The sequence below is a fragment of the Bos mutus genome, chromosome 28, assembly GCF_027580195.1.
Source record: "Bos mutus isolate GX-2022 chromosome 28, NWIPB_WYAK_1.1, whole genome shotgun sequence".
Classification (NCBI taxonomy): Eukaryota; Metazoa; Chordata; class Mammalia; order Artiodactyla; family Bovidae; genus Bos; species Bos mutus.
In genome coordinates, this window is record NC_091644.1 from 6018400 (window position 1) to 6044393 (window position 25994).

Consider the following 25994-nt stretch of genomic DNA (forward strand, 5'->3'; position numbering starts at 1 on the left):
ATGGGAACCAGGAAGTGTTTGACTTTGCTCCTTCCCCTTTTAGTGTAAAAGAACCCAACCTCAGGCAGAATGGTTCTTTGGAATGTGAGGCCACTGTCTTCTTTTGTGTTGGCTTTCTGAATAAAGTTGTTAATCCTTGCCCCAACAACTCATTTCTCCACTTATCGGCCTATAGTGTGGTGAGCGGCATGAGCTGCACCAAAATTTGTTAGAGTTCAAGATTTGCTACTCATGGCTACCCAGCCCTTGTTGGGGAGTTTTTGGGTAAGGCCCTAGCAACTGCCGGGCCACTTAACCTGAGATCTTGCCTTCAAAATTCCCCGAAGCAGCACCAGCTTCCCCAGAACTTGACAACTGGAGCAACAAATCGACATTTAGGAGTTGACAAGCTCCATCCACACAGTAGGGTAGGTTGCTCTGGTGTGTTCAGCCGGAAACTTTCCTCTTCATTTGGGGCTTTTCCTTGGGAATAAGCCAACTGGCTTTATATTTGAGTGGGGTGGCCTGCTGGAAAGCGTAGAGTTGTTGGGCTTTTACTAGACACGTGAACCGGTTCCTTTGCTCCTTTGGATGCTAGCATTGTACGTGAGTTTTGTGTTTTGTTTGTCCTGAGTTTCTGTCTTTAAAAATGGGGAGTATTTCACACGTGGTAATGTGGATGTTTCGATGTGCAAATTCGATGCATGAATCAGGGCATGCAAAGCGGGTGCTCTGGAACAACCCAGAGGGATGGGGTGGGGAGGGAGGAGGGGGTCAGGACAGGGGACACATGTACACCCGTGGCTGACACATGTTGAGGTATGGCAAAACCCACCACAATACTGTAATTAGCCTCCAATTAAAGTAAATAGATTGATTTTAAAAATAAATAAATACAAAAACATGTAATTGCAAGACTGAAAGAAAAAAACATTGGGGACTGTTTGAATTAACCCTAAAGAAAGTTCTCTGAAGCTCATTTTGGTTAAGTCATCTGATTACAGCTCTGAACCCCTGGATGAGAGGAGGATGATATTTTATTTTACTGATGACAGTGTGTGAGCCCAGTACCTGTTAGGATCCCCGCAAGGGATTTAGGCGGGGTTATCGTGGGACCCTGTGTGCCACGTACTGTATCCTTGCTGTGTTAAGTACTTCGTTTATGGTCTCCTATGTCGTTGGCGTATGTAACACCCCCAAGACCAAACTTGAGGGTTTGTTTAGGATTTTCTGTTTGTCCTTTGGGTTTGTCATTTCATTTTGTTTGGTACTGTCTCTCTATTTACAGCCAAATCAGTTTTGTGATATTTGAAACTCTTAATGATGTCAAATGGAGGAAAGAAACAGAAAAAAAAACCCAAAGAACCACCCTGTCTCCTCTTGTCTAAAAGTGGGACATTCTCAGGAAGAAAAGGTTCCACTTCATTCCTAAAATGACCAAAAGTTACAAATAGAAGTAAAATAAATATTGTAAAAAGCGTTTAGCCATCTAGACCAGTGATCTTGATCTTCCCCATTTGCCAAAACCCAACCTCTTTTGTAACTGATAGGTTTCACGTTGTTGTACCTGATTCAGGGCTGAAATTTTGGAGTGGGAACTGTGAGGTCCTTATATGTGTGTGTGTGTGTTTGTATATGTTATAGCTTGTAGAAATGCCAGCATTACTTAGTAAAAGAACTCTATTGAATTCAGTTCAGTTCAGTTGCTCAGTCGTGTCCGACTCTTTGCCACCCCATGAATTGCAGCAACCAGGCCTCCCTGTCCATCACCAACTCCCAGAACCACCCAAGTCCATGTCCATTGAGTCAGTGATGCCATCCAACCATCTCATCCTCTGTCTTCCCTTTCTCCTCCTGCCCCCAGTCTTTCCCAGCATCAGGGTCTTTTCAAATGAGTCAGCTCTTCACATCAGGTGGCCAAAGTATTGGAGTTTCAGCTTCAACATCAGTCCTTCCAATGAACACTCAGGACTGATCTCCTTTAGGATGGACTGGTTGGATCTCCTTGCAGTCCGAGGGACTCTCAAGAGTCTTCTCCAACACCACAGTTCAAAAGCATCAATTCTTCAGCGCTCAGCTCTCTTTATAGTCCAACTCTCACATCCATACATGACCACTGGAAAAACCATAGCCGTGACTAGATGGACCTTTGTTGACAAATTAATGTCTCTGCTTTTGCATATGCTATCTAGGTTGATCATAACTTTCCTTCCAAGGAGTAAGCGTCTTTTAATTTCATGGCTGCAGTCACCATCTGCAGTGATTTTGGAGCCCAGAAAAATAAAGTCTGACACTCTTTCCACTGTTTCCCTATCTACTTGCCATTAAGTGATGGGACCGGGTGCCATGATCTTTGTTTTCTGAATGTTGAGCTTTAAGCCAACTTTTGCACTCTCCTCTTTCGCTTTCATCAAGAGGCTCTTTAGTTCTTCTTCACTTTCTGCCGTAAGGGTGGTGTCATCTGCATATCTGAGGTTATTGATATTTTTCCTGGTAATCTTGATTCCAGCTTGTGCTTCTTCCAGCCCAGCATTTCTCATGATGTACTCTGCATTTAAGTTAAATAAGCAGGGTGGCAATATATAGTCTTGACGTACTCCTTTCCCAACTTGGAACCAGTCTGTTGTTCCATGTCCAGTTCTAACTGTTGCTTCCTGACCTGCATACAGGTTTCTCAAGAGGCAGATCAGGTGGTCTGATGTTCCCATCTCTTTCAAAAATTTCCACAGTTGATTGTGATCCACACAGTCAAAGGCTTTGGCATAGTCAGTAAAGCAAAAATAGATGTTTTTCCGGAACTCTCTTGCTTTTTCGATGATCCAGCAGATGTTGGCAGTTTCATCTCTGGTTCCTCTGCCTTTTCTAAAACCAGCTTGAACATCTGGAAGTTCATGATTCACGTACTGCTGAAGCCTGGCTTGGAGAATTTTGAGCATTACTTTACTAGCGTGTGAGATGAGTGCAATTGTGCAGTAGTTTGAGCATTCTTTGGCATTGCCTTTCTTTGGGACTGGAATGAAAACTGACTTTTTCCAGTCCTGTGGCCACTGCTGAGTTTCCCAAATTTGCTGCCATATTGAGTGCAGCACTTTCACAGCATCATCTTTCAGGATCTGAAATAGCTCAACTGGAATTGCATCACCTCCATTAGCTTTGTTCATAGTGATGCTTCCTAAGGCCCACTTGACTTCACATTCCAGGATGTCTGGGTCTAGGTGAGTGATCACAGCATTGTGGTTATCTGGGTCATGAAGATCTTTTCTGTACAGTTCTTCTGTGTATTCTTGCCACCTCTTCTTAATATCTTCTGCTTCTGTTAGGTCCATACCGTTTATTTTCTTTATCGAGCCCATCTTTGCATGGAATGTTCCCTTGGTATCTCTAATTTTCTTGAAGAGATCTCTAGTCTTTCCTGTTCTATTGTTTTCCTCTATTTCTTTACATTGATCTCTGAGGAAGGCTTTCTCATCTCTCCTTGCTATTTTGTGGAACTCTCCATTCAGATAGTATATCTTTCCTTTTCTTCTTTGCTTTTCGCTTTGCTTCTTTTCACAGCTATTTGTAAGGCCTCCTCAGACAGCCATTTTGCCTTTTTGCATTTCTTTTTCTTGGAGATGGTCTTCATTCCTGTCTCCTGTACAATATCATGAACCTCCATCCATAGTTCATCAGGTACTCTTGTCAATCAGATCTAGGCCCTTAAATCTATTTCTCACTTCCACTGTATAATCATAAGGGATTTGATTTAGGTCATACCTGAATGGTCTAGTGGTTTTCCCTACTTTCTTCAATTTAAGTCTGAATTTGGCAATAAGGAGTTCATGACCTGAGCCACAGTCAGCTCCCAGTCTTGTTTTTGCTGACTTTAGAGCTTCTCCATCTTTGGCTGCAAAGAATATAATCAGTCTGACTTCGGTGTTGGCCATCTGGTGATGTCCATGTGGTGAGTCTTCTCTTGTGTTGTTGGAAGAGGGTGTCTGCTATGACCAGTGTGTTCTCTTGGCAGGACTCTGTTACCCTCTGCCCTGCTTCATTCCGTACTTCAGGGCCAGTTTGCCCGTTACTCCAGGTGTTTCTTGACTTCCTACTTTTGCATTCCAGTTCCCTAAAATGAAAAGGATGTCTTTTTTGGGTGTTAGTTCTAGAAGGTCTTGTAGGTCTTCACAGAACCTTTCAGCTTCTTCAGCATTACTGGTCAGGGCATAGACTTGGATTACCATGATATTGAATGCTTTGCCTTGGAAATGAACAGAGACATTCTGTCGTTTTTGAGATTGCATCCAAGTACTGCATTTCGGACTCTTTTGTTGACCATGATGGCTACTCCATTTCTTCTGAGGGATTCCTGCCCACAGTAGTGTAGATACAATGGTCATCTGAGTTAAATTCACCCGTTCCAGTCCATCTTATTTCGCTGATTCCTAGAATGCTGACATTCACTCTTGCCTTCTCTTGTTTGACCACTTCCAATTTGCCTTGATTCATGGACCTAACACTCAAGGTTCCTATGCAATATTGCTCTTTACAGCATCAAACCTTGCTTCTATCATCAGTCCCATCCACAACTGGGTGTTGTTTTTGCTTTGGCTCCATCCCTTCATTCTTTCTGAAGTTATTTCTCCACCGATCTCCATTAGCATATTGGGCACCTACTGACCTGGCGAGTTCATCTATTGAATTAGCTTAAAGGAAATTAAGCACTTATATAAATACTCAAATATTAATGACTCTAGCTAAAATGAATTTTGTGTTCATGTGATCTAGGAAATATTCAGTATTGAATTAATATCTGGTATGAAAGTTTGTGTAAGCTTGTTGGTTTGATTTATATGGGTTTGTGCTTAGAGTCGTCAACATTAAGTATATTACTTTTATTGTACCTAAGTTATTAGAAATCAAAGAAGACCTGTTCTTGCTACAAAGTTTGTCAGCAAGAAAAATAACAAATGACAAAGCTTTTAAGTAAATAAAATAGAGGTATATGAAGTAAAAGTTTTAGGTAAATTCTATAGGAATAATTGGGCTTCCCAGGTGGCACTAGGGGTAAAGAACCCGCCTGCCAAAGCAGGAGACATAAGAGACGTGGGTTCAATCCCTGGGTTGCAAAGATCCTCTGGCAGAGGGCATGGCAACCCACTCCAGTATTCTTGCCTGGAGAATCCCATGGAAGAGGAGCCAGGTAAGCTACAGTCCATGGCGTCACAAAGAGTCGGACAAGACTGAGGTGCCTTAGCACGCACGCACAGCACATAGGAATAATTATATATGGGGAGTGTCTATCTGAAATAGTTTCTCTAGATTTTTGTTTAACTTGAAACTAAGTTAAATGAAGAGAATTATTGACTATCTGCTACTGCTAAGTCGTTTCAGTCGTGTCCGACTCTGTGCGGCCCCATAGACGGCAGCCCACCAGGCTCCCCCGTCCCTGGGATTCTCCAGGCAAGAACACTGGAGTGGGTTGCCATTTCCTTCAAATAGGATAAAATATTAGAAAATTAACTGCTGCTGCTGCTGCTAAGTCACTTCAGTCGTGTCCAACTCTGTGTGACCCCATAGACGGCAGCCCACCAGGCTCCGCCGTCCCTGGGATTCTCCAGGCAAGAACACTGGAGTGGGTTGCCATTTCCTTCTCCAATGCATGAAAGTGAAAAGTGAAAGTGAAGTCGCTCAGTCGTGTCTGACTCTTAGCGACCCCATGGACTGCAGCCTACCAGGCTCAACCGTCCATGGGATTTTCCAGGCAAGAGTACTGGAGTGGGGTGCCATTGCCTTCTGTGCAAGGCATGTCTAAATTTACCAACTTTTGCCTTCTTAGAAGAGGAAGATAAAGCATAAGTGTGTCAATCAGGAAATGTTGATTTGACAGTTTTAAAATTCCTTCTTGGGTTTTCACTGGAGATTAAGGTTTTGAGGTTAAGAATTGTAAGGAGAGAATTTCAGTATGCAAGATGTAGTGTGTGTGTCTTTAGCAAAGAAGGTATGAGACATGAAAATGTATTTTGTTAAAGGGAAAACTGTGATTTTGTTCTAGAGCTTGTTCTGAATGGAAAAAGTGAGGGACAGATTAATATGCATATAGAAATTGTGTAAGGTTTTTGGAGGCAGAACACTGAAAGTTTTTTGTGTGTGATCGGAATTAGCTAAGATTGAATTTAAGAAAGCAGAGTTTACAGGTAAAGTGGTGCAAAACCTGAATTTGGTTTTCTAAGAGGACAAAGTTTTCTTAAAATATTAAAATGCTTTTGGTAATTGTTTTTTTAAGTGATCTGTATTTGCTACTGAGATCTTTTCTCTTTTTTTAGATCTTTTATCACTGGTTAAAATTTTGATACTTTTGATAAACTTCCCAAATATCAAATTCTAAATGAAAGAAGTTCATTTGAAGCTAGTTAAATTTGAGGTTTTCCTGAGGGTTGTAACATCTTAAATTATTTGTTTTCTTTCCATCTCAGAGGAATATTAAACTAATTAGGCTGGTTTGGTATGTTAAATTACGTGGGAAGCATTGTCAAATAAGGGGTGATAAAAATCCTTGCAGTGTATCATATGTAAATGATGTCCACAGCAGTACTTTGAACAGTTTTTTTTCTCAGAACCCCTTAATAAATAAGCATGGTAATGCTGGGAAAAAAACCCCACATTTACATCATGTGTAAAGATGCTTAACATACATGTTGTAGAAATTATGTGGAGCTCCTAAAGTTCTGGTGCGTGCGTGAGTGTGTACTAAGCCGCTTCAGTTGTGTCTGATTCTTTGTGGCACCGTGAACTGTAGCCCGCCAGACTTCTCAGTCCATGGGTTTCTCTAGGCAAGAATACTGGAGTTGGTTGCCAAACCCTCATCCAGGGGATCTTCTTTGAACCCTCATCTCTTACTTCATCTGCACAGTGACTTTTGAGTGACTCTATAGCTATTTTGTGAAGAAGTGGGGAAGAGGGATGAAGTCCTTTGTGCGCAAGCATTTGTGCTGTTACATCCGGGAAAATGGTGGAAATGAGAGTGAGTATATGTTGCTTCAAACCTTAACTCCTCTGGCTGAGCTAGCAGTCCCAGCCATTCTGGCCATTATGCCAATTATATCCAACCCTCTAGCGCCTATCATTCCTATCCAGCCCCAATTTCTGGCACTGGGGCTCAAGACTTCCCTTCCTAATAGAGGTCAGTTAGAAAATCCTGTGTTAGGTTTTGGGGCACAAGTACTTGGTCTGGTATCATGTAAGATCTGACAGGGCACTCAGTTTGGGCCAGAAGCCACTCCCAGGGGAAGACAGTTTCCCTTCCCCATTATCTCATAGGGAAAGTGAAAGTGAAGTCGCTCAGTCACGTCCCACTCTGCAACCTCATGGACTGTAGCTTACCAGGCTCCTCTGTCCATGGCATTTTCCAGGCGAGAGTAATTGAGTAGGGTTGCCATTTCCTTCTCCAGGGGATCTTCCTGACCCAGGGATCGAATCCAGGTCTCTGGCACTGCAGGCAGATGCTTTACTGGGAAAGCCACCAGGGAAGCCTAATCTCATAGGGAACCTAAGTGCAAATGATCAGCCCATTGGGTTTCTCAGGGTTGTTTAATTGGAGAGATTGCAACCTTCCCTAACAGGGAGGATTGTCTATACTCAAAGCCCACTTGGCAGTACTCTGAGCTGAACCAAACTGGGACCCCAATGAAGGGAGAATGCCCTTATTAGAAAATGAATGTATCTTGGCAAAACTTTATAAAGGAGAACCAAAGCAAAAAGAGTTTCAAAAAATTCAGCAAAACAAATGAAGACCTCTCTGAATTTTTGGAAAGGACTTGTCAGGTTTATAGATGTCACACTAATGCAGATCCCAAGGCCCCCCAAAACATAGAATGGCAAATTTGATGTTTTTGTAGGGGGGGGGCAAAGTACCTCAGATATTGTGAGAAAGTTGCAAAGACTAGATATTTGGAATGAACCCTTTTTAATCAGTAGATGTTGCTTTTAAAGTGTTCAACAAGGAACAACAGAAGGAAGAAGACGCAAAGCAAAACCACTGTTTTGTCAGTGAGTCACCACTGGGGCCCCATAGGTGGCTCTATACTAAAACACAGGAAAAACAACGAAAGGAGACAGCCTCTCATTGGCGGAAAGAAAGAAACACTGGTTAATGAGAAGGCTTAGGGGCTCCCTTGGACTTGAGGCGGTATGAGGTGGTAAATAAGTTTAAACAAAATTCTTTTTTTTTAAAATTAGTTTAGAAGGAAAAACTGGGGGCTAAAATGTCCTTTGAAAATTCCCAACATACTTTGAAGATTCCCAGCATACTGCTGGGAATGTAGGCCATGCACATGTGTGAGGCCATAGTTCAGTAAAGACCTGAGAAGGCCTGAGGGTCAGTTCTCAACTTTACCCCTGAGGATTTGTGCAGGCAGGACGTGAGAACCAAGGCCAACATGTAAATTGGCTGGCTTAGTGTTGAAGGTGAGGCCCAGCATGCACAGAGTCTTGGCAAAGATAGGAGACCTACTGATTCTAGGTCCTCGAAGAAATCTCTGTCTAGTCATTAGCTGACCACTAAGCTAACTGAGGAGAAATTTCAGTGGCTACACGCAACAAATAAAACTGACTGTTAGAATTAGTTCAGAACGGTCACTAAACACTCAACAACAGCAAGTCTTGGGGGAGGAGTGTGAAATCTGATTTTCAGAGTTCCCAGTTTATATTACTTAACATGTCTAGTTTTCAGCAAAAACAAAACAAAGATATGCAAGGAAAGAAATTATGATCGACTTAAAGTGTGTGTGCAGGATGGAAACTGTGCCTAAAGATGCCCAGAAAATGGACTTACTAGACAAAGACTTCAACTATTTTAAACATGTTTGAAGAGCTAAAAGAAATATCTAAAGAACTAAAGGAAGGTATGAGATCAATATTAACTAGAGAATATAGTTAGAAATTATAAAAAAGGAATGAAATTAAATAAAAATGGGAATTTATTACCAAATTCAAGGCCATGAAGGTTTATCAATATGGTTTGTTCTTATAGCGTTACAGTTTCATCTCTTACACTTAGGTCTTCGATCCGTTTTGAGTTAATTTTTATACACGGAGTGAGGAAGAAGTCATACTTTGTTCCTTTGCATGTGGATATACAGTTGTCCTAATGCCTTTTGTTGAAGAGTCTATTCTTTTTTCATAGGTTGGTGTTATGTGTTGAATTGAGTCCGCCTGCAAAAGATATGTCTGAGTCCTAACCTCCAGTACCTGAGAATGTAACCTTATCTTGAAACAGTCATTGCAGATGTAACTAGTTAAGATGAGGTCATAATGGAGTAAGGTGGATACTTAGTCCGGTATAACTGGTGTCCCTATAAGAACACACACACAGAGGGACCTTGGCCACGTGGCAACAGAAGCAGAGATTGGAGTGATACAGCTGCAAGCCAAAGTGTGCCATGCTTGATGGCCACCACTAAAAGCTAGAGAAAGGTAAGGAGTTCTTCCCTTTGGGCTTCAGGGAAAGCATGGTCCTGCTGACACCTCAATTTATTGCAGCCCAAACTACAAGACAATAAAGTTCCATGTGTTTTTTTAAAAATGTTTGTTTAGCTATGTATTTTTGGCTGTGTTGGGTCTTAGTCGCTGTGGTACGGGCTTTGCTAGCTGTGGCACGTGGCTCAGTAGTTGTGGCCCAGACTTAGTCCCCAGCCAAGGATCAAACCCACGTCCCCTGCTTTGGAAGGTGGATTCTTAACCACTGGACCACCGGGGAAGTCCCAAAAGTTCTGTGGTTTTAAGCCGTCCAATTTGTGGTACTTTAAGGCAGCCTTGGGGAACTAATACAAATGATGTTGGCACTAATGTTAAAAAAAAATCAGTTAACCACAGAAGTTTCTGGACTCTAAGTTCTATTCCATTGGTCTGTAAGGCTTTCACCTCCCTGGTTAAATTTATTTCCTCCCAGACATTTTATTCATCTGGATACTATTGTAAGTGAAATTGTTTTCTTAATTTCCTTTACAGATTGCTCTTTGCTGATGCACAGGAAAACTGATTTTTGAGTGTTGGTCTTGTGCCCTGCAACTTTGCTTAGTTTGTGTATTAGTTCCAGTAGAGAGAGAGAGAGAGAGAGAGAGAGCGCGCGCGTGTGTGTGTTCTATGGGATTTTCTGTATATAGAATCATGTAATCTGTAAACAGTTTATCTTGTTTTCCAATTCAGATGGCTTTTTTTTTTGCCTAATTGCTCTGGCTGGGACTTCCAGTATAATGTAGAATAACAGGGTGAAAGCAAGAACATTGTTCTTCAGGGAAAGCTTTCTGTTTTTCACTGATGAGTATATTAGCTGTGGGGTTTTCATAACTGTTGTTTATGTTTAGACACGGTCTTGGATTTTGTCAAGTGCTTTTTCCACAGCGATTGATATTATGTGTCCCCTCTCCCCTTTGTTCAGTTAATGGGGTTTATTAGATTGATTTCTTCATGTTTATACAGTGAAAACTTTTATATTTAGAATTAGCCAGTTGGACTCATTTTAGACGATCCCAGTTTTGTTTGCAATATCCAAAGTATTGTAGTCAGGAGCCGGTTAAACATATGCCTTCATCAGGTCTGATCAGGGTGTTGACCTTAGCCATGTCAACATCACAGTGCTTTTTCACAGCATGTTTAATCCAGTGCTTGTTGGCCTTGACATCCACAGTGAATACCAGTGTTATGTTTCCTTCGTGGCTGACTCTGGGGAGGGGGAGCTTGATGATGGCATAGCGGTCAGACTTGTTTCTGTTACAGGTGCTCTTCTAGGGTTATTCAGGCTGCCTCCTGAGTCACAGTGTTTTGGGCTGTCAGAATGTGTGTGATGTCCGGATCTCCTTTTTTTTTGTGGCTGTGGATGCCTTTGAACACTGCTTTGTTGGCTTTTCAAAGCCTTTACTGTAGCTTTGGCTTTGAGAGGTGCAGCAGCTTCTTTCTCCACCTTTGGCGCCATCTTCATTCATAAAAAAGATTTCAGATTGATTTCTTATGTTGATCCATCCTTGCATTCCTGGGATAAATCCTACATGATCATGATGTAGGTATGATGTATGTATTTTTGTGCTCTTGGATATTCAGAAAGTTTCTGAATACTTTCGTGTCTTTGTTACTAAGGGGTATTTTTTTAAATTGAGGAATTGGCTTATAGTGCCGTGTTAGTTTCTGGTATGCAGCAAAGTGGTTCAGTTACACATATGCCTTTTCATTATGGTTTATTATAGGATAATGAATATAGTTCCATGTTAATACAGTAGGGCCTTGATTATCCATCCTATATACTCAATCACATACGCTAATCCGAAACTCCCAGTCCTTCCCTCCCCTACTTCCCTCTCCCTTGGCAACCACAAATCTGTTCTCTGAGTCTTCCTGTTTGGTAGGTATGTACATTTGTCATATTCTAGACTCCACATGTAAGTGATATGGTATTTGTCTTCTCCTGATTTACTTCACTTACTGTGGTAGTTTCAAGGCTCACCATGTTGCTACAAATGGCATTATTTCACTCTTCCGTGTGGCTGAGTATGTTTCCAGTATACGCACCACGGCTTCTTTATCCGTTCATGCCAGTGGCCACTGTGGTTGTCTCCACGTCCTGGCTATTCTGTTATGCTGCTATGAACGTAGGGATCCATGTATCGTTTGGAACTAGAGATTTGTCTGGACACATGCCCTAGACACAGATTTCTGGACCGTATGGTACCTCGTTTTTTTTTAAGTAACTTCCACACTGTTTTCTATAATGTCTACACAATTTATAATCCCACTAACAGTGTAAGATGGTTTCCTTTTCTCAACATACTCTCCAACATTTATTATTTGTAGACTTTTAAATGATGGCAGTTCTGACTCATGTTACAGGACACTGAATATTGTTTATATATATAATCTCTCCCATATACTGTTTGGTTGCCACGCTGCGTCTGACTTTTTTGCACCCCATGGACTGTAGCCCACCAGGTTTCTCTGTCCATGGGATTTTCCTGGTGATAATACTGGAGTGGGCTTTCATTGCCTTCTGCAGGGGAGCTTCCTGACCCAGGAACTGAACCTGTGTCTCCTGCATCGCAGCTGATTCTCACTGCGTGGCACCGAGCCACCAGGGAAGCCCCGCACACACACACACACACACACGCCAAGACACACACACACACACACACACACAGGATACTGGTGTGTAATCTTCTCGTCTCTGCCTGGCTTTGGTATAAGGATAATACTAACCTCATAGGTGTCAGGGCTTCCCTGGTGGCTCAGCGGTAAACAATCTGCCTGCAATGCTGGAGGCGCAGCATGACTATATAAACACTCCCAAAACGTCAACCAAAGACCACACTAGGATTCATCATCCCACTTTCACATGACCTAAACTCTACTCACCCACTCGGTATTGTTCCAAATATTACGGAGCTTGTTTTCACATCTCTCCCTGCCGCCCCACCCCTATTTTAATGTTCCATTTAGAATGCAAATAGACATCACTGTGCTTGGGAAGGGCTTGCCATGACCACAGTGCCATGGGCTTCTCTACTCCTTGACCAGATGCTCAGAACCATGGAGAGACAGACTCAGTACAAAACAGACACCAAGTTCAGCTGAAAGTTATGTTCCAGATTTGCCAGCTATATAAGCTGGTGGAATCAGGTCTAGAATCCAGTTGTTGATTATGGATACTATGATTACTATGAATCATATGAATACTATGATTATTAGCATTCTGTCTTGTTATATCCTGTGACTAAATTATTAAAAACAAAACCATAATCAACAAAACCTCCCTTTGTTAAAAAGTACTTATATATAAAAAAAGGTATATAAATTATGTTGGTACATCAGTTTTAAGCACTAGAACCTCTTCCCTGAGAACAGCCATTGATCTTGTTTCATAGACTAAAACAGAAAAGAATCCAAGGATCAAATTTGGGCTGCTCAATATAATCCAAAGATACGTTATGTATGTGTTTGTTTCAAAAATTTCAGAAACCCAATTAGTTTTATCATCTACTGAAAAAGGCAAACATATCAAATACAAAAACACAGAAAAGAAACATAAGCTTTGGAAAAGGTAGTCTTTTTAATAACTGTTGTATCACCAGGTTAAGTCATGCAGTTACAAAGTAGTTAGAAATTTCTAAAAGGATATTATTGTTTAAAAAAAAAAGAAAAGCTCATTCTTACATAAATACTCTCTAGTACTTCATTGGGACACTACTGTTCAAAGGCCCTGGCCAAACAACTCCCAACAAAACACACCCCAAGTTGCTTCCAGCCCACTGGGGCGGAAGCCGTGCACAGAGATGAGGCCTCCAAACGAGGACACAAAGTCAGGGCGAGTTGGGGCCATTGGCAATGCTCAGGGCTGCCAGCCAGACTCCGAAGAGGGAGCCCAAGCAGTTTTTTCTGGGACACTCTACTTGAATTATCGTTCAATTAGTCAATGCAACAGATCTTCAAAAGAGAACAATTAATTAACATGATAAGGAGGTTACTACATTCTTTGGACTATATATCATAATTGTGGTTAGTAAATTCGACAGCCTTAACAAAAATAGCCTCCATCATTTGCAGGTATGAAGATAACTTAATTCTCTACTGGGCTTTTTATTTTTGCTGGATGACAGTATGCAATTGACAAGCTATAAATGATACTGTTTTATGTTATAAAAATACTAGCTTTTTTCATTTATTATGTTTATAGGCATTCACTGCTTGAGTCAAGGTTAGGCTTGTTAAATGATTAAAGGCAATTTTCTTACAGCAGCATGTACTTTTTCTAAAATAAAATACATAAAGAGAAACAGTTTTGTTTTTGTTTGTAACCTGTAAGATCGAGTTATTTTGCTGATGTAAAATACCAATAACTCACTTGAGAACCATGCTACCTCCTGAAAATGCCACGTACCTGCTTCTTACGTGTGTCAAAGCTCCTGGCAGACGTGTTCAGAGCCGAAGCGGCAAGTGACCGACTGGTCTTGGCCGGCAGGTGCCTTCCTAGGGCCACAGCCGACTGTGCCGAGGAGCAGCCATGGAGAAAGGCAGCACAGGCAGGCAGAAGAAACTGTATTTATAGGCAAAATGCCCAAACGACTCTCTGGAATAGCTAATTTCTACGATCACCTATTAGCTTATACATGATCCCCTAACCTTAATTTTCTTAAGGGGCTGATTTGGATTGACTTGTTGCAAATGGTGTCCATTATCTGTTAAGTCATGAGAGAGAGATTTCCGTGGTTACATGTAAACTCGTGATAGGTCTGCAGATGAAGAGGTGAAAGGGCAGTGAGGAAGTCAGCCACAGCCTGGTCTATGTGAAGGTCACGCCAGCCTCGTTGTACACCCTGAAGACCTTCTCGATGGCGTTGACGTAGGCGGCCGTTCTCAGGTCCAGCCCCAGGTTATACTTCATGGCCGTGCGCATGATTTGCTGAGGTGAAGGGGGAAGCGCAGTGGTTATCAGCCCGACTCAAGCAGCCAGTCTATGAACACAGGCGCGTAGGAGCCTGGTACGTCACCCGGTACCACTTTAGGACCGGATTTGTACAGCCAAAGAGAAACTACTTAGGCAGAGGAACAACTCCTAGTTGGGAACGATTAATTCTCTGGAATTAATACAAACTACTGTTTAGGCAACAAGAAGGTGCTACTCTACTCTTCAGAATTTAAGATGCGAGCTATCTCTAGGCCCCTTAGACATCTAGTAATCTGAAGTAAGTATGATATACACTAATAATTAAATGAACTAAGGATGGGGTGATGGAAATGTTCTGGGGTTAGTGGTGGTGGCTACATAGCTTTGTGAACATACTTAAAGGCTGTTTTGTTATGTATTTTAAAAGGGTGAATTTACGGTACGCTGCTGCTGCTGCTAAGTCACTTCAGTCGTGTCTGACTCTGTGCGACCTCATAGACGGCAGCCCATTAGGCTCCCTTGTCCCTGGGATTCTCCAGGCAAGAACACTGGAGTGGGTTGCCATTTCCTTCTCCAATGCATGAAAGTGAAAAGTCAAAGTGAAGTCGCTCAGTTGTGTCCGACTCTTAGCGACCCCATGGACTGCAGCCCACCAGGCTCCTCCATTCATGGGATTTTCCAGGCAAGAGTGCTGGAGTGGGGTGCCATTGCCTTCTCCTACAGTATGCTAGTTATCTAAAAAAAATTAACGGCAAACACCATGATTAATATCTGCTCTGCTATTTCAACTTAATGCCAAGTGGATAGAATCTGAACTTGAGAAGAAATTAAGAAAACTGGACTCAAACTGTGCTTCAAAGGCTTTGAAATAATGATCAAGTTGTCAAGAAAACTTTCACATATACCAAATTCTATGCAGTAAGGTAGCTTCCTATAGCTATAACAGAGTAATGTGCACTGAGCTGCAATCCAGTTTGGCTGACTAAGCTAAACATCACTCCTCCTAACTTGGCATTAATTATTTCAAAGTCTGGAAAACATATTGAGGACCCTGGAAACAACACTCATCATTTAAGAATGAAAAAGCACACGTTCTGGAACATTTAAACAGACTGATATTTTCTGTCACTGCACACACAATCGGGCGGCTGAGGAGACACGGCTGAGCTGCACTTCATGTAACCAGCAGAAACACAAACAGCATCTGCATACGTACCCTGGCAGAGCGCTCCATGGTGTAAGCTAAACCAGAGTGCACGATGTCTTTCTCAGAGGCACCCTGTTAGGAAAAAGAATAGTTTAACCAAAACCATACAAAGACATGCTTCACCTGTCAGAGAACAATGGATTCTTAAGTCAATATACAGTGAGATAGAATTGTTTTCTTTCAGGCAAGATATACTTCTGAACTTTATCCAATTAATATGTGTTCACTCAGGAAGGTACATTTGTATAACATTTGTATCAATTAAGAAACATGGGTTAAACCTTATTCCAAACTTGTTCTACCAAATTAGGAAACACTCGCTTTACAAGTGAACACTGCTATGCCTTTCACTCATTCACTCAAATGCTGCGTATGTACTATGTGCTAGGAACTCTTCGAGGTACTGAGGACACAGCAGGAAACAGAACAACGAAAATTCTCTCCTCTCATAGTTTAGATTCTAGTGGGGGAAACAGCACACACACTTAAAAACCATGCCGCTAAGATCATCAGAATTTTGGATTCAAACTAAGAATGGCTCAGGGCCTGAGGGCTTCCACTGTTAACAGGGCAGAGTGATGACAGGGATCAGCAGAAGGGCTGGCGGGTGAGGCAGGGAGAAACCCAGGAGGATGCGGCACCCTGGGAGTTAAGACGTATTCCACGGGGAGTGATCACCTGTGACCAGCGGAGGAAGATGAGAACTGGAAAACGACAACATGGCAAATGACAATCTGGCAATGCTGCCAAACTGGTTACCTGGACAAGAGCAGTTTTGGTGGTGTGCTGGGCAGAACAGGAGGTATGGATGTAGAAGAACTGAGAACAGTATATGCACCTTTTACGGAGGTATGCTGTATTAGCAGCGGTCCCCTACTTTTTTGGCACCGGGGACGTGTTTTGGGGAAGACAGTCTTCCCACGGACTGGGGAGGAAGGACGGTTTTGGGGTGACTCAAGCACATTTATTGTGCACTTTATTTCTATTATTATCACACTGTGATATATAACGAAGTATACAGCTCACCATCACTCCCCACTCGCTGACAGGGTTCTGGTATGAGCTCCAAGCAACTGACTTACACGGTCCCTGTGCAGGCAGATCTGCTGATGATCTGTATCTGCAGCCGCTCCAGGGTGCCAGCACCACGGCTCCAGCTCCACCTCGGGTCACCAGGCACTAAATGCTGTGAGCCTGTGCCAGTCACAGTAGGGTTTGTGCTCCTAGGAGAATACCATGCCATCGCTGACCTGATAGGAGGCGGGGCTCAGGTGGTACTGCCAGCAGTGGGGAGTGGCTATAACTACAGACGAAGCTTCACCCATTTGCCTGCTGCTCGCCTCCCGCTGTGCAGCTGGTTCCTAATAGGCCACAGACGGTACCCAGGGGCTGGAGGCCCTTGCTATACAGGAAATAAAAATGACAAGACCTGGAAGGGCAAGTGTGATTGAAAGATTTATATTTTCTTAAGACAGCATTTGTTACATTGATAGGAATGACTGACGAGGGAAAATTGATGATGCAAAAGAGGCAAAGGTCTGCTGGGAATTGAAAACCTTTGAGAAATTGAAAACAGGCCATCCAGTTGCCCAGAACAAGATGCAGGCTGAGATGGAAGCACAAAGAGTTGCTCTAGAATAATAACAGGGTACAGATACCAGAAGCTGCAAGTTCCCTGATGCTTCGCTTTGCTGTGAACAGATACCAGGGCATGAACTGGAGTGCAGGGGAGGAAAAAAGGAGAAAATATGATATCATCACCAGGAAAATGAGAAGATGAGTGGAACAGGGAAAAGTAACTTAATTGCTGGGGAACTGAGAGCCTACTTGAAGTTAGAGTTTGAAGAGTCAGTGGGGCCTCCTGCTACAGGGAAGGAATGAAGGAGGCAGAGCACGGAATTTCATCAGGTTCTGGTGTTAACAAGAGGGTGTGATGAAGCAAAACAAGACCAGGGAGTGACTGTAATGATGGTGAATGGAATTTAAGTGAAAGAAGGCAATGGCACCCCACTCCTGTACTCTTGCCTAGAAAATCCCATCAACGGAGGAGCCTGGTGGGCAGGGGTCGCGAAGAGTCGGACAAGACTGAGCGACTTCACTTTCACTCTTCACTTTCATGCACTGGAGAAGGAAATGGCAACCCACTCCAGTGTTCTTGCCTGGAGAATCCCAGGGACAGGGAAGCCTGGTGGGCTGCTGTCTATGGGGTCGCACAGAGTCGGACACGACTGACATGACTTAGCAGCAGCAGCAGGGGTAATGGGGACAGTGAAAATATGATCAAGTCAATGACACAGGTCCTGGCAGGGCCAGATCATGGCTGGGGAGGGGAGACTAGAGGAAGGGAGGTGGGGGCAAAAACTTGTTTTTCAGCTAAAACTTACTACAAAACTCCTGTAATAAATAAGTCAATAAGAGATGAGAAACAGCCTTAAAATCAAGAATTGGAAGCACTGAAAGCATTTGAAAGTTGCTGATACACTGATACACTGGCCGCTATGTGCGGGCCATGTGCTAGGATGTGGGGCGACCACGGGAGGAGGAAGAAGCCCACCTTAGGGCTGCTGCAGCGGCGGGGCCTGGGGACGCACGTAACTTCCCTGCGATGGAAGGACAGATGAAATGCTGGCACACGGAGGGAACTTCCAGGGGACAGAGATGTGACGATACTCAAGCAGGGAGCAGGTCTGGGTTTTCCAAAAGGAGGGACCAAAACCAGGGATGCATAGTTGCGGAAAAGCGGAAGGTTCAAAACAAAGCCCTTGACATTTCCTCATGTTGTAACAGTCTTAAATTATATTTTCTATGATGGACTATTTCATAAGATATATCACTTAGCCATTTTATGGCCCTCCCACCCCCCACCAGAATGTTAAATCAAACCTAATTTTGAAAATGACTACACACACAGTTCAGTGACATTATGCACAGAATTATTCCTCTCCTTTAGAACTGTTTTTGTAGGATTAATTCCCAGAAGGGATGTTATTATAGTGTCGAAGAGCAGCAACACTTTAATAACATTTTTGCACTGTCAGCAGAATAAAGGTACAACTGCTTCACCACAGACATGGTGAGTATAAGATCCATTGTTTAAGCTAGTTTAATACGTTAAAGGATCCTTATTTTAATTTGTATTTCTTTAACAATGAGGTTAAACATTTCTTCTAAGCCTATTTCCTGTGATTTTTTTCATGATGTATGCCATTTACTGGTAAAGAGATTCTCTTTATGATGTGTATTAATATAATCTATTGAAAGCTAATTAACATAAAATATCCTTTCTCATCTGTTTTCTTAATGTGTCCATATTGCAATTGCAATCTTTATATAAGTCAATCTAATGTTTACTTTTCAGTTCTATTTCTCTAAAGCTTGAGAGTCAACATACACAATAATTCTTCACAATCGTGTTAGAATCACTTGCTGAGTCATCTGTATTGTAGAAGTATCAAAAGCAGTAGAACCATGAATTATTTCATGCTAAGATACTCCATTTTTAGAACATAATAAAAAGGGAAGCCATATAATGGTCATGTTGGTCACCACCCCTTAAGCTCATTTAATCTATCCGGCCTAATCTGAAGAAGAGAGCCGGCCGTGCATGGAAAATGCCGTCACGAGCACACTCACCGATATCCTGTCTTGGAACTCTGCTGTGGGTACAATGGGAATAGTTCCACCATGTTTTCCAAATTTCCTTTCCAAACTCTCTTGAACAGACACTATAAAAAGCCGAGAAATGAAGATAAAACGCTAGTAGGAAAAAACAAATGAAATACAACCCAAAGTAGCCCAAACTATATTCACAATCCTAAACTGAATAGTTTTAGAAACCTTCAACGCTAATGACATAAAAGGGTTACTCATTTAAAACTGAGCTAAAAGGATAAAGCACTTTGCCAAATTCCTATGTAAGTGTGAATTTAGGTCACCGATCTGTTTCCATAACACCCATTACCAGGGTTTTTCCTTGGCTCTTTTAAAAAGAAAAAGGAATGGAAATTGATGGAAAACTTCACCCAGATTCTCAGTGGGCTCAGTAAAGCTCAGCTGGAGGTCTTGGTCTTATTTTAGCTTGAGGAAAATACTAGTGTTAACTCTGAAGCCTACTCTAGTCAAAGACTAAAAGCATTCTTATCAGAAGATGCAAAAAATTCTTGACACTAGATAGGTCTTTACCAAGAGCAATCTGAGAAAGCAATGGATGAGTATCAACAGGGTTTAAAATGATACTCTTTATATACTACTAACTTACAGATCATGTTCTGGGAACACTTGCAGAATAAACACTGGAATATAAATACATTCTGGAGAGTTCATATATTGAATACCTCTAAAGAAATTGTATATTTTTGGTCTAAGACTCATGAGACAGAATGGTTTCCTACTCTGAGATTAAATAAGAAGTGGGGGAGGGAGGTTCCAGAGGGAGGGGACTCATGTATACCCATGGCTGATTCATGTTGATGTATGGCAGAGACCAACACAATATTGTAAAGCAATTATCCTCCAGTTTAAAAAAAAATTTTAAAAACTAAAAGAAAAAAACATCTAATTATGTAACTATTACTCACTTAATACCACTATCTCATTATTGGTTAATAGAAAAATAACAGAATTCTATATCACCAAAACTACCATTTAATAGAAAAACCTGTAATTACTTTTTAAAACTCAGATACATATCAGAATTATCTTGGAATTTTTTTGGGAAAAACAAAAAAGGAAATTAGTCCTTTTATTAAACACAGGCTTTCCCCAACCTTTAAGGTGGTCCAAAAGCTTACTCTTAGAGAACACAATAATCAGAACTCACTAAGCAAGTGGTAGTTAGAATCCCTTTCATATTTGAAGGTCAAACGACCGTAGCTGACATGATTTAGATTCTTCAGCCACTCAAAGTAAGACACTGTCACTCCTCCAGCATTCAGGTAGAGATCCTATATACAAAAAAATGAGATGATGGTTGTAGTAAAAGCTTACAGTGAACATAAGAGCTCAATGTGAAAGCAGATTAAATTTCAAACTTCCCATATATATCTTAGAGGCAGAAATTTTACACTTAAGAAATTCAGTTTAGCTGAAATTTTTAAAGTGCTTGCAGCAAAAGGAGTTCTTCAAAATGCATCACAAGTCAACACTAACTTCTTATGACCTTTTGCTACAGACCCCATGCTTAACCACTGAAAAACTTAAGCACATGTTACTCATATTAGCTTTCTGAGTAAAAGGAGCGAGGAACATTTGCAAGTTACAGTAGTATTTCTAGCACATTTCACATTTATATAACTGGATTTAAGAAGTCTAAATACATACTCAAGAAAGAGCCTGAAGTTGAAAGAAAATGTTCAGGTCCAAGTGAACTGTCTTTTTTTTTTTTCCGACAGGCTTATTATATTAACCACACTTCCACTTTATTTTCTTAAAAGCAAAATAAAGATGAAAAATTCACTAAGGCTTGGGAAACTAACAATCCTCTCCTCACAATTCCTTGCAAAAAACAATTATGACTCTGAGTACATATAAAATCTGGCAAACATAGTTTACTTACTGGAATAACCATAATGTTCCTCTCTAGGAAAATCTTATCAGCTTCTGGAGTTGTCGGTCCGTTGGCACCTTCAGCAATGATCTGCAAGAAAGTTAGAAACATAGAGAAATGCTGATAACACTGTGAAATCACCTCCAGCTGAGCCTCAGAGATGTGTGCACGGGAGAGGGCTGGGAGAGACAAAAAATTCCCCTTTAAACTGCATGCTGGGGAACTATATGTGAATTATATCCCAGTAAAGTTTTTTTTTTTTAAAGAAGAAACCTATTAGAGCTTTTCTATGACCTTCAATCACATTAGTAAGGTGGAACCCATCGTCATGTCACCTTGGCTTTGACTCTTGGTGCATTGGACTTGGTCAGCTGCTTCTCGCTGGCAGCAGGGATCAGTATGTCACAGTCAACCTCCAAGATGCTCCCTTCATAGATCTTTGCTTTGGGGAAGCCCAGGATTGTTCCATGTTGCTATTATTGATTAAAAATCAGAATTAATGGTTGCAAGAGAGTTTAAATGTTTATGTTCAGTGCCTATGATATGAAGTCTCATAAGCAAACAAAGTGAAAAGACAGTGCACAGAAGGGAGAAAATATTTGCAAATGAAGAGACCAACAGGGATTAATCTCCAAAATATACTCATGCAGCTCATTAAAAAAACAAACGAATGAATGGAAGACCTGAATAGATATTTCTCCAAAGAAGACATACAGATGGCCAAGAGGCACATGAAAAGATGCTCAGCATCACTAATTATTAGAAAACGAAAATCAAAACTACAACGAAGGAAAAAAAAAAAAACTACAACGAAGGGCTTCCCTGGAGGTTCAGTGGTTAAGAATCCACCTTGCAGTGCAGGGGACACCAGTTTGATCCCTGATCCGGGAACAATCCACATGCCTTGGGGCAACTAAGTCTGTGCGCTTCAACTACTGGGCCTGCGCCCCAGAGCCCAGGAGCGGCAGCTACTGAAGCCCTCGTGCCCTACAGCCTGTGAAGTCCCCGCATGGCGCCTAGAGAGTAGCCTCCTCTCACTGCAACTGAAGCACAGCAATGAAAATACAGCACAGCCAATAAAGAAAGAAAAATACTAAAAACAAAACAACTGTACAATGAGCTACCACCTTACAGGGTCAGCATGGCCATCAACAAGAAATCTGCAAACAATGCTGGACAGGTTGCGGAGAAAAGGGAACCCACCTACACCGCTGGTGGGAATGTGAATTTGGCATAGCCAATATGAAGCGTAGTATGGAGGTACCTACAAATAGAGCTACAGTATGATTCAGCCATCCCCTCCTGGGCATGTATCTGGAGAAAACTATAATTCAAAAAGATAGATGTAAGTAGCCAGGGCACAGAAGCCACATAAATGTCCCCTGGCAGAGGAATGGATGGAGAAGAGATGGTGCACATATACAATGGGATATTACTCAGCCATAAAAGAGCAGGAAACAACGCCATCGGCAGCGACACGAGCGGACCTAGAGACTGTCCTACTGAGTGAAGAAAGGCAGACAGAGACAAACACACGATACTGCTCATGTGTGCAATCTAAAAAGGGCATAAATGAACGCATCTACAAAACAGGAACAGAGTCCCTACTGAGTGAAGAAAGGCAGGCAGAGAGACAAATACATGATACTGCTTGTGTGTGCAATCTAAAAAGGGCATAAATGAACATCTACAAAACAGGAACAGAGTCACAGATGAAGAAGATAAACTTACGGTCACCGAGGGGGAAAGTGGGGGAGGGATAAACTGAGAGATTGGGACTGACAGACCAGTACATATAAAAATAGATGAGCAGGAAGAACCTACTGTGTGGCACAGAGGAACCCTACTCAGTACCCTGTAAATGACCCACATGGACGGAACCCACAAGTGGATGTATGTACACCTGATTCACTTCACTGTACAGCAGAAACTAGTGCACCATTGTAATCCCAATAAAAATTAATCTAAAAAAAGCAATGGAAACAGATTTCAACAATGCTTATTTCAACTTTATAACATCCAGGTGGTCAAACTCCTCAGATATTAGAACAACATACCAATTTGAAGTCTTCCAGTTCCTTTGGGTCAATACCATCTGGATTCCATATGCTGCCATCAGACTCACCAACAGCAACACATTTAGCACCAAAACGATGTAAATATCTCATAGAGTGCAGGCCCACATTACCAAATCCCTGTGAAGAACAGTTGTACATGAAACAAAAATCAAAGTCCTAGCACAGATGGTTAAGTCTTATTCTGACCAATACACATGCTATTAGTTTAGAAGTAATTCTCAAAATCCTTTTGACAAAAGAAACCATGTCTCTCTTCAATAATAAATTTCTGTGTTTTGGAATTCAGAACTCAACCCTTTGTAATTTGTGCTAGTGAGTCCTGAAGATGTTCAGTTACGAGCAGCTTGCTGACTTATAAAGAAATGGTAACTAAGTAGGATTTCAGTCCCTGATGGCCAGATATCCTATGGTCATGAAAAGATAAAGTCACTAACTGGGAGGAATATGAGTCTTATTTTAAAGTAGAGTTCAACTTAATTTCAATTCTTCTAAGCAAACTAATCAAACATTGAGCAAAAGCTGAAATCTGGATCACTGTGTATACACATAATAGTTTAAGAGGATGTATTACTCTGCAAATGTCCACTTTAAACCTTAAAAGATCCAAAGGATCAAATTTTAAAGGCTCCAACTGAGAGTGTAAGGATGTGGAACTCGCCTCTCCCCAGAAATACATCAAAAATATATCTGCGAATGGCACAATTTTCACAGAATACCTACTAATCACTAGACCTCAAACGCCTGAAAGGACTAGAGAGATCTGTTTGTTTAGATCTTTAAAGATCTATTAATCAGGTAGGATGAAAAAAAAAAAAAGGGGAAGTGGAATGGGACCTGTGTCCTTGGAGTGAAAGTGTAAAAGTGTTAATCACTCAGCTGTGTCCAACTCTTTGTGACCCCATGGCCTGTGGCCTGTGAGGCTCCTCTGTCCATGGAATTCTCCAGGCAAGAATACTGGAGCAGGTAGCCATTCCCTTCTCCAGGGAATCCTTCCTGACCCAGGGATTGAACCCTGGTCTCTCGTACTACAGAAGGATTCTTTACTGTCTGAGCCACCAGGGAAGCCCTGGAAGGGAGCTACAAAAGGGGAGAAGTTCCTGTATCCTGGGAAGCCGCCTCACAGGTGGGGGAGATCAGGAAAGGGGTTCAGAGGCTCAGAAGAGAGCAACAACTGTTCTGTGGCAGGCAGATCAGAGAGGGGACCTGCACAGACTGTCCATGCCACCACCCTGCGCACCCCAGCCTGAAATACACGTCTGCTGGCGGAGGTGGGGGGTGAGTGCTGAAACTCAGACTTTAGAGGACAGACCTGGGGGAGGACTGCTATTGGCTGCATGGAGACAGCCTGAGTGTGGCATGGCTGCAGCAGCGTGTGTATGAGGAAGCTTGGACCTGCCAGGGACACAGGAGTGTAAGGGCATGCCACTGTAAGTGGCACCTGAAGCGAGGGGCAGGGTTGCCACGCATCCTCTTTCTCTGCAGGCACTGGGGACACACACCCCTGCTGCCCCCTTGCTGGGCTCTTGCAGCTGGCACTGGCAGATTTCCCATGCACAGAGCGGGGCTGAAATCAGAGCTGAGCCCTTGGGCCGTGCAGAGCAAAGGGGTGGCCTCGCTGAATACCTAGTGCAGGCTTTGGTCACATTTCCTATCAAGGGGATAACGGCTAGCATACACTGACGAAAGAGGCGGCGGGCACCCATGCTAAAAATGGCCCTCGCATGAAAACAGCACTAAACCCATGCAGGCTACATAGGGATGCGCCCACATGAAAAACAGCCCTCCAAGACCACAGTAGATAATTGTTTCTACTCACAGACATAGAGGACAGACTCGTAGTTGCCAAGGGGGAGGGGGCGAAGGAGGAATGGACTGGGAGTCTGGGAATGGCAGATGTGAATATGAGATGGGTAAAAAGCAAGGTGCTACTGCAGAGCATAGGAAACTGTATTCACTATTCTGTGACAAGCCACAGTGGACAAGAATACGGAAAGGAATCTACACACGTGCGTGACTGAACCTCTACGCTGCACGACAGAAACTAACACAGCCCTGCAAGTCAACAGTACGCCAATACGATTTTAAAACTGCACATCTGAAAACACTGGAAATCTTACTGCCTGAATATCAGTTATTCCTTAAGAGAGCAACAAACATTTTTACCTGAACCGCAAATGTTTTGTCTCCAAATCCTGGTGTCATTCCTAAAATACTCATGTAAGAAGCCTCATTGATGAAGTTTTCAATCCCATGGAACACTCCCCGGCCAGTAGCAGAGATCCGTCCGTGGATTCCACCCTGACTGATGGGCTTACCAGTAACACAGGCGTGGGCATTAATATCCTGTAAAAAAAAAAAAAAAAAAAGGGCGCAAAACTTAAAATTATACTCATTAGAAGTGTGTGTGTCTTTAAGGTATACTTTCATCAACAGAGATAAATCTCACTTTTTCAGATTCTTGTTCCTAGAAAATATATAATAAAGTATATTGTACTTTCTGATGGGAGAAACATGGTTTTAGGAATTTAACATAAAGTAAGGACAATAAAGGAGAAGGCAATGGCACCCCACTCCAGTACTCCTGCCTGGAAAATCCCATGGGCAGAGGAGCCTGGTAGGTTTCAGTCCATGGGGTCGCTAAGAGTTGGACACGACTTCACTTTCACTTTCACGCACTGGAGGAGGAAACGGCAACCCATTCCACTGTTCTTGCCTGGAGAATCCCAGGGATGGGGGAGCCTGGTGGGATGCCGTCTGTGGAGTTGCACAGGGTCGGACACG

The 25994-nt window shown here is 42.3% G+C and overlaps 1 protein-coding gene across 1 annotated transcript in view; it reads right to left on the reverse strand.

Moving 5' to 3' along the window:
* Positions 1-13029: 13029 nt before the first annotated feature.
* Positions 13030-25994, reverse strand: part of GLUD1 (glutamate dehydrogenase 1) — a 38542-nt gene continuing 25577 nt past the window's right edge. Inside the window, exons 6-13 of the mRNA XM_005909989.2 lie at positions 25377-25556; positions 23193-23330; positions 21471-21608; positions 21145-21225; positions 20410-20533; positions 19224-19315; positions 15600-15662; positions 13030-14398 (exon numbers count right to left, since the gene is read on the reverse strand). Coding sequence (XP_005910051.2) covers positions 14279-14398; positions 15600-15662; positions 19224-19315; positions 20410-20533; positions 21145-21225; positions 21471-21608; positions 23193-23330; positions 25377-25556 — 936 coding nt within the window. The 3' untranslated portion in view covers positions 13030-14278. The remainder of the gene's footprint in view (positions 14399-15599; positions 15663-19223; positions 19316-20409; positions 20534-21144; positions 21226-21470; positions 21609-23192; positions 23331-25376; positions 25557-25994) is intronic.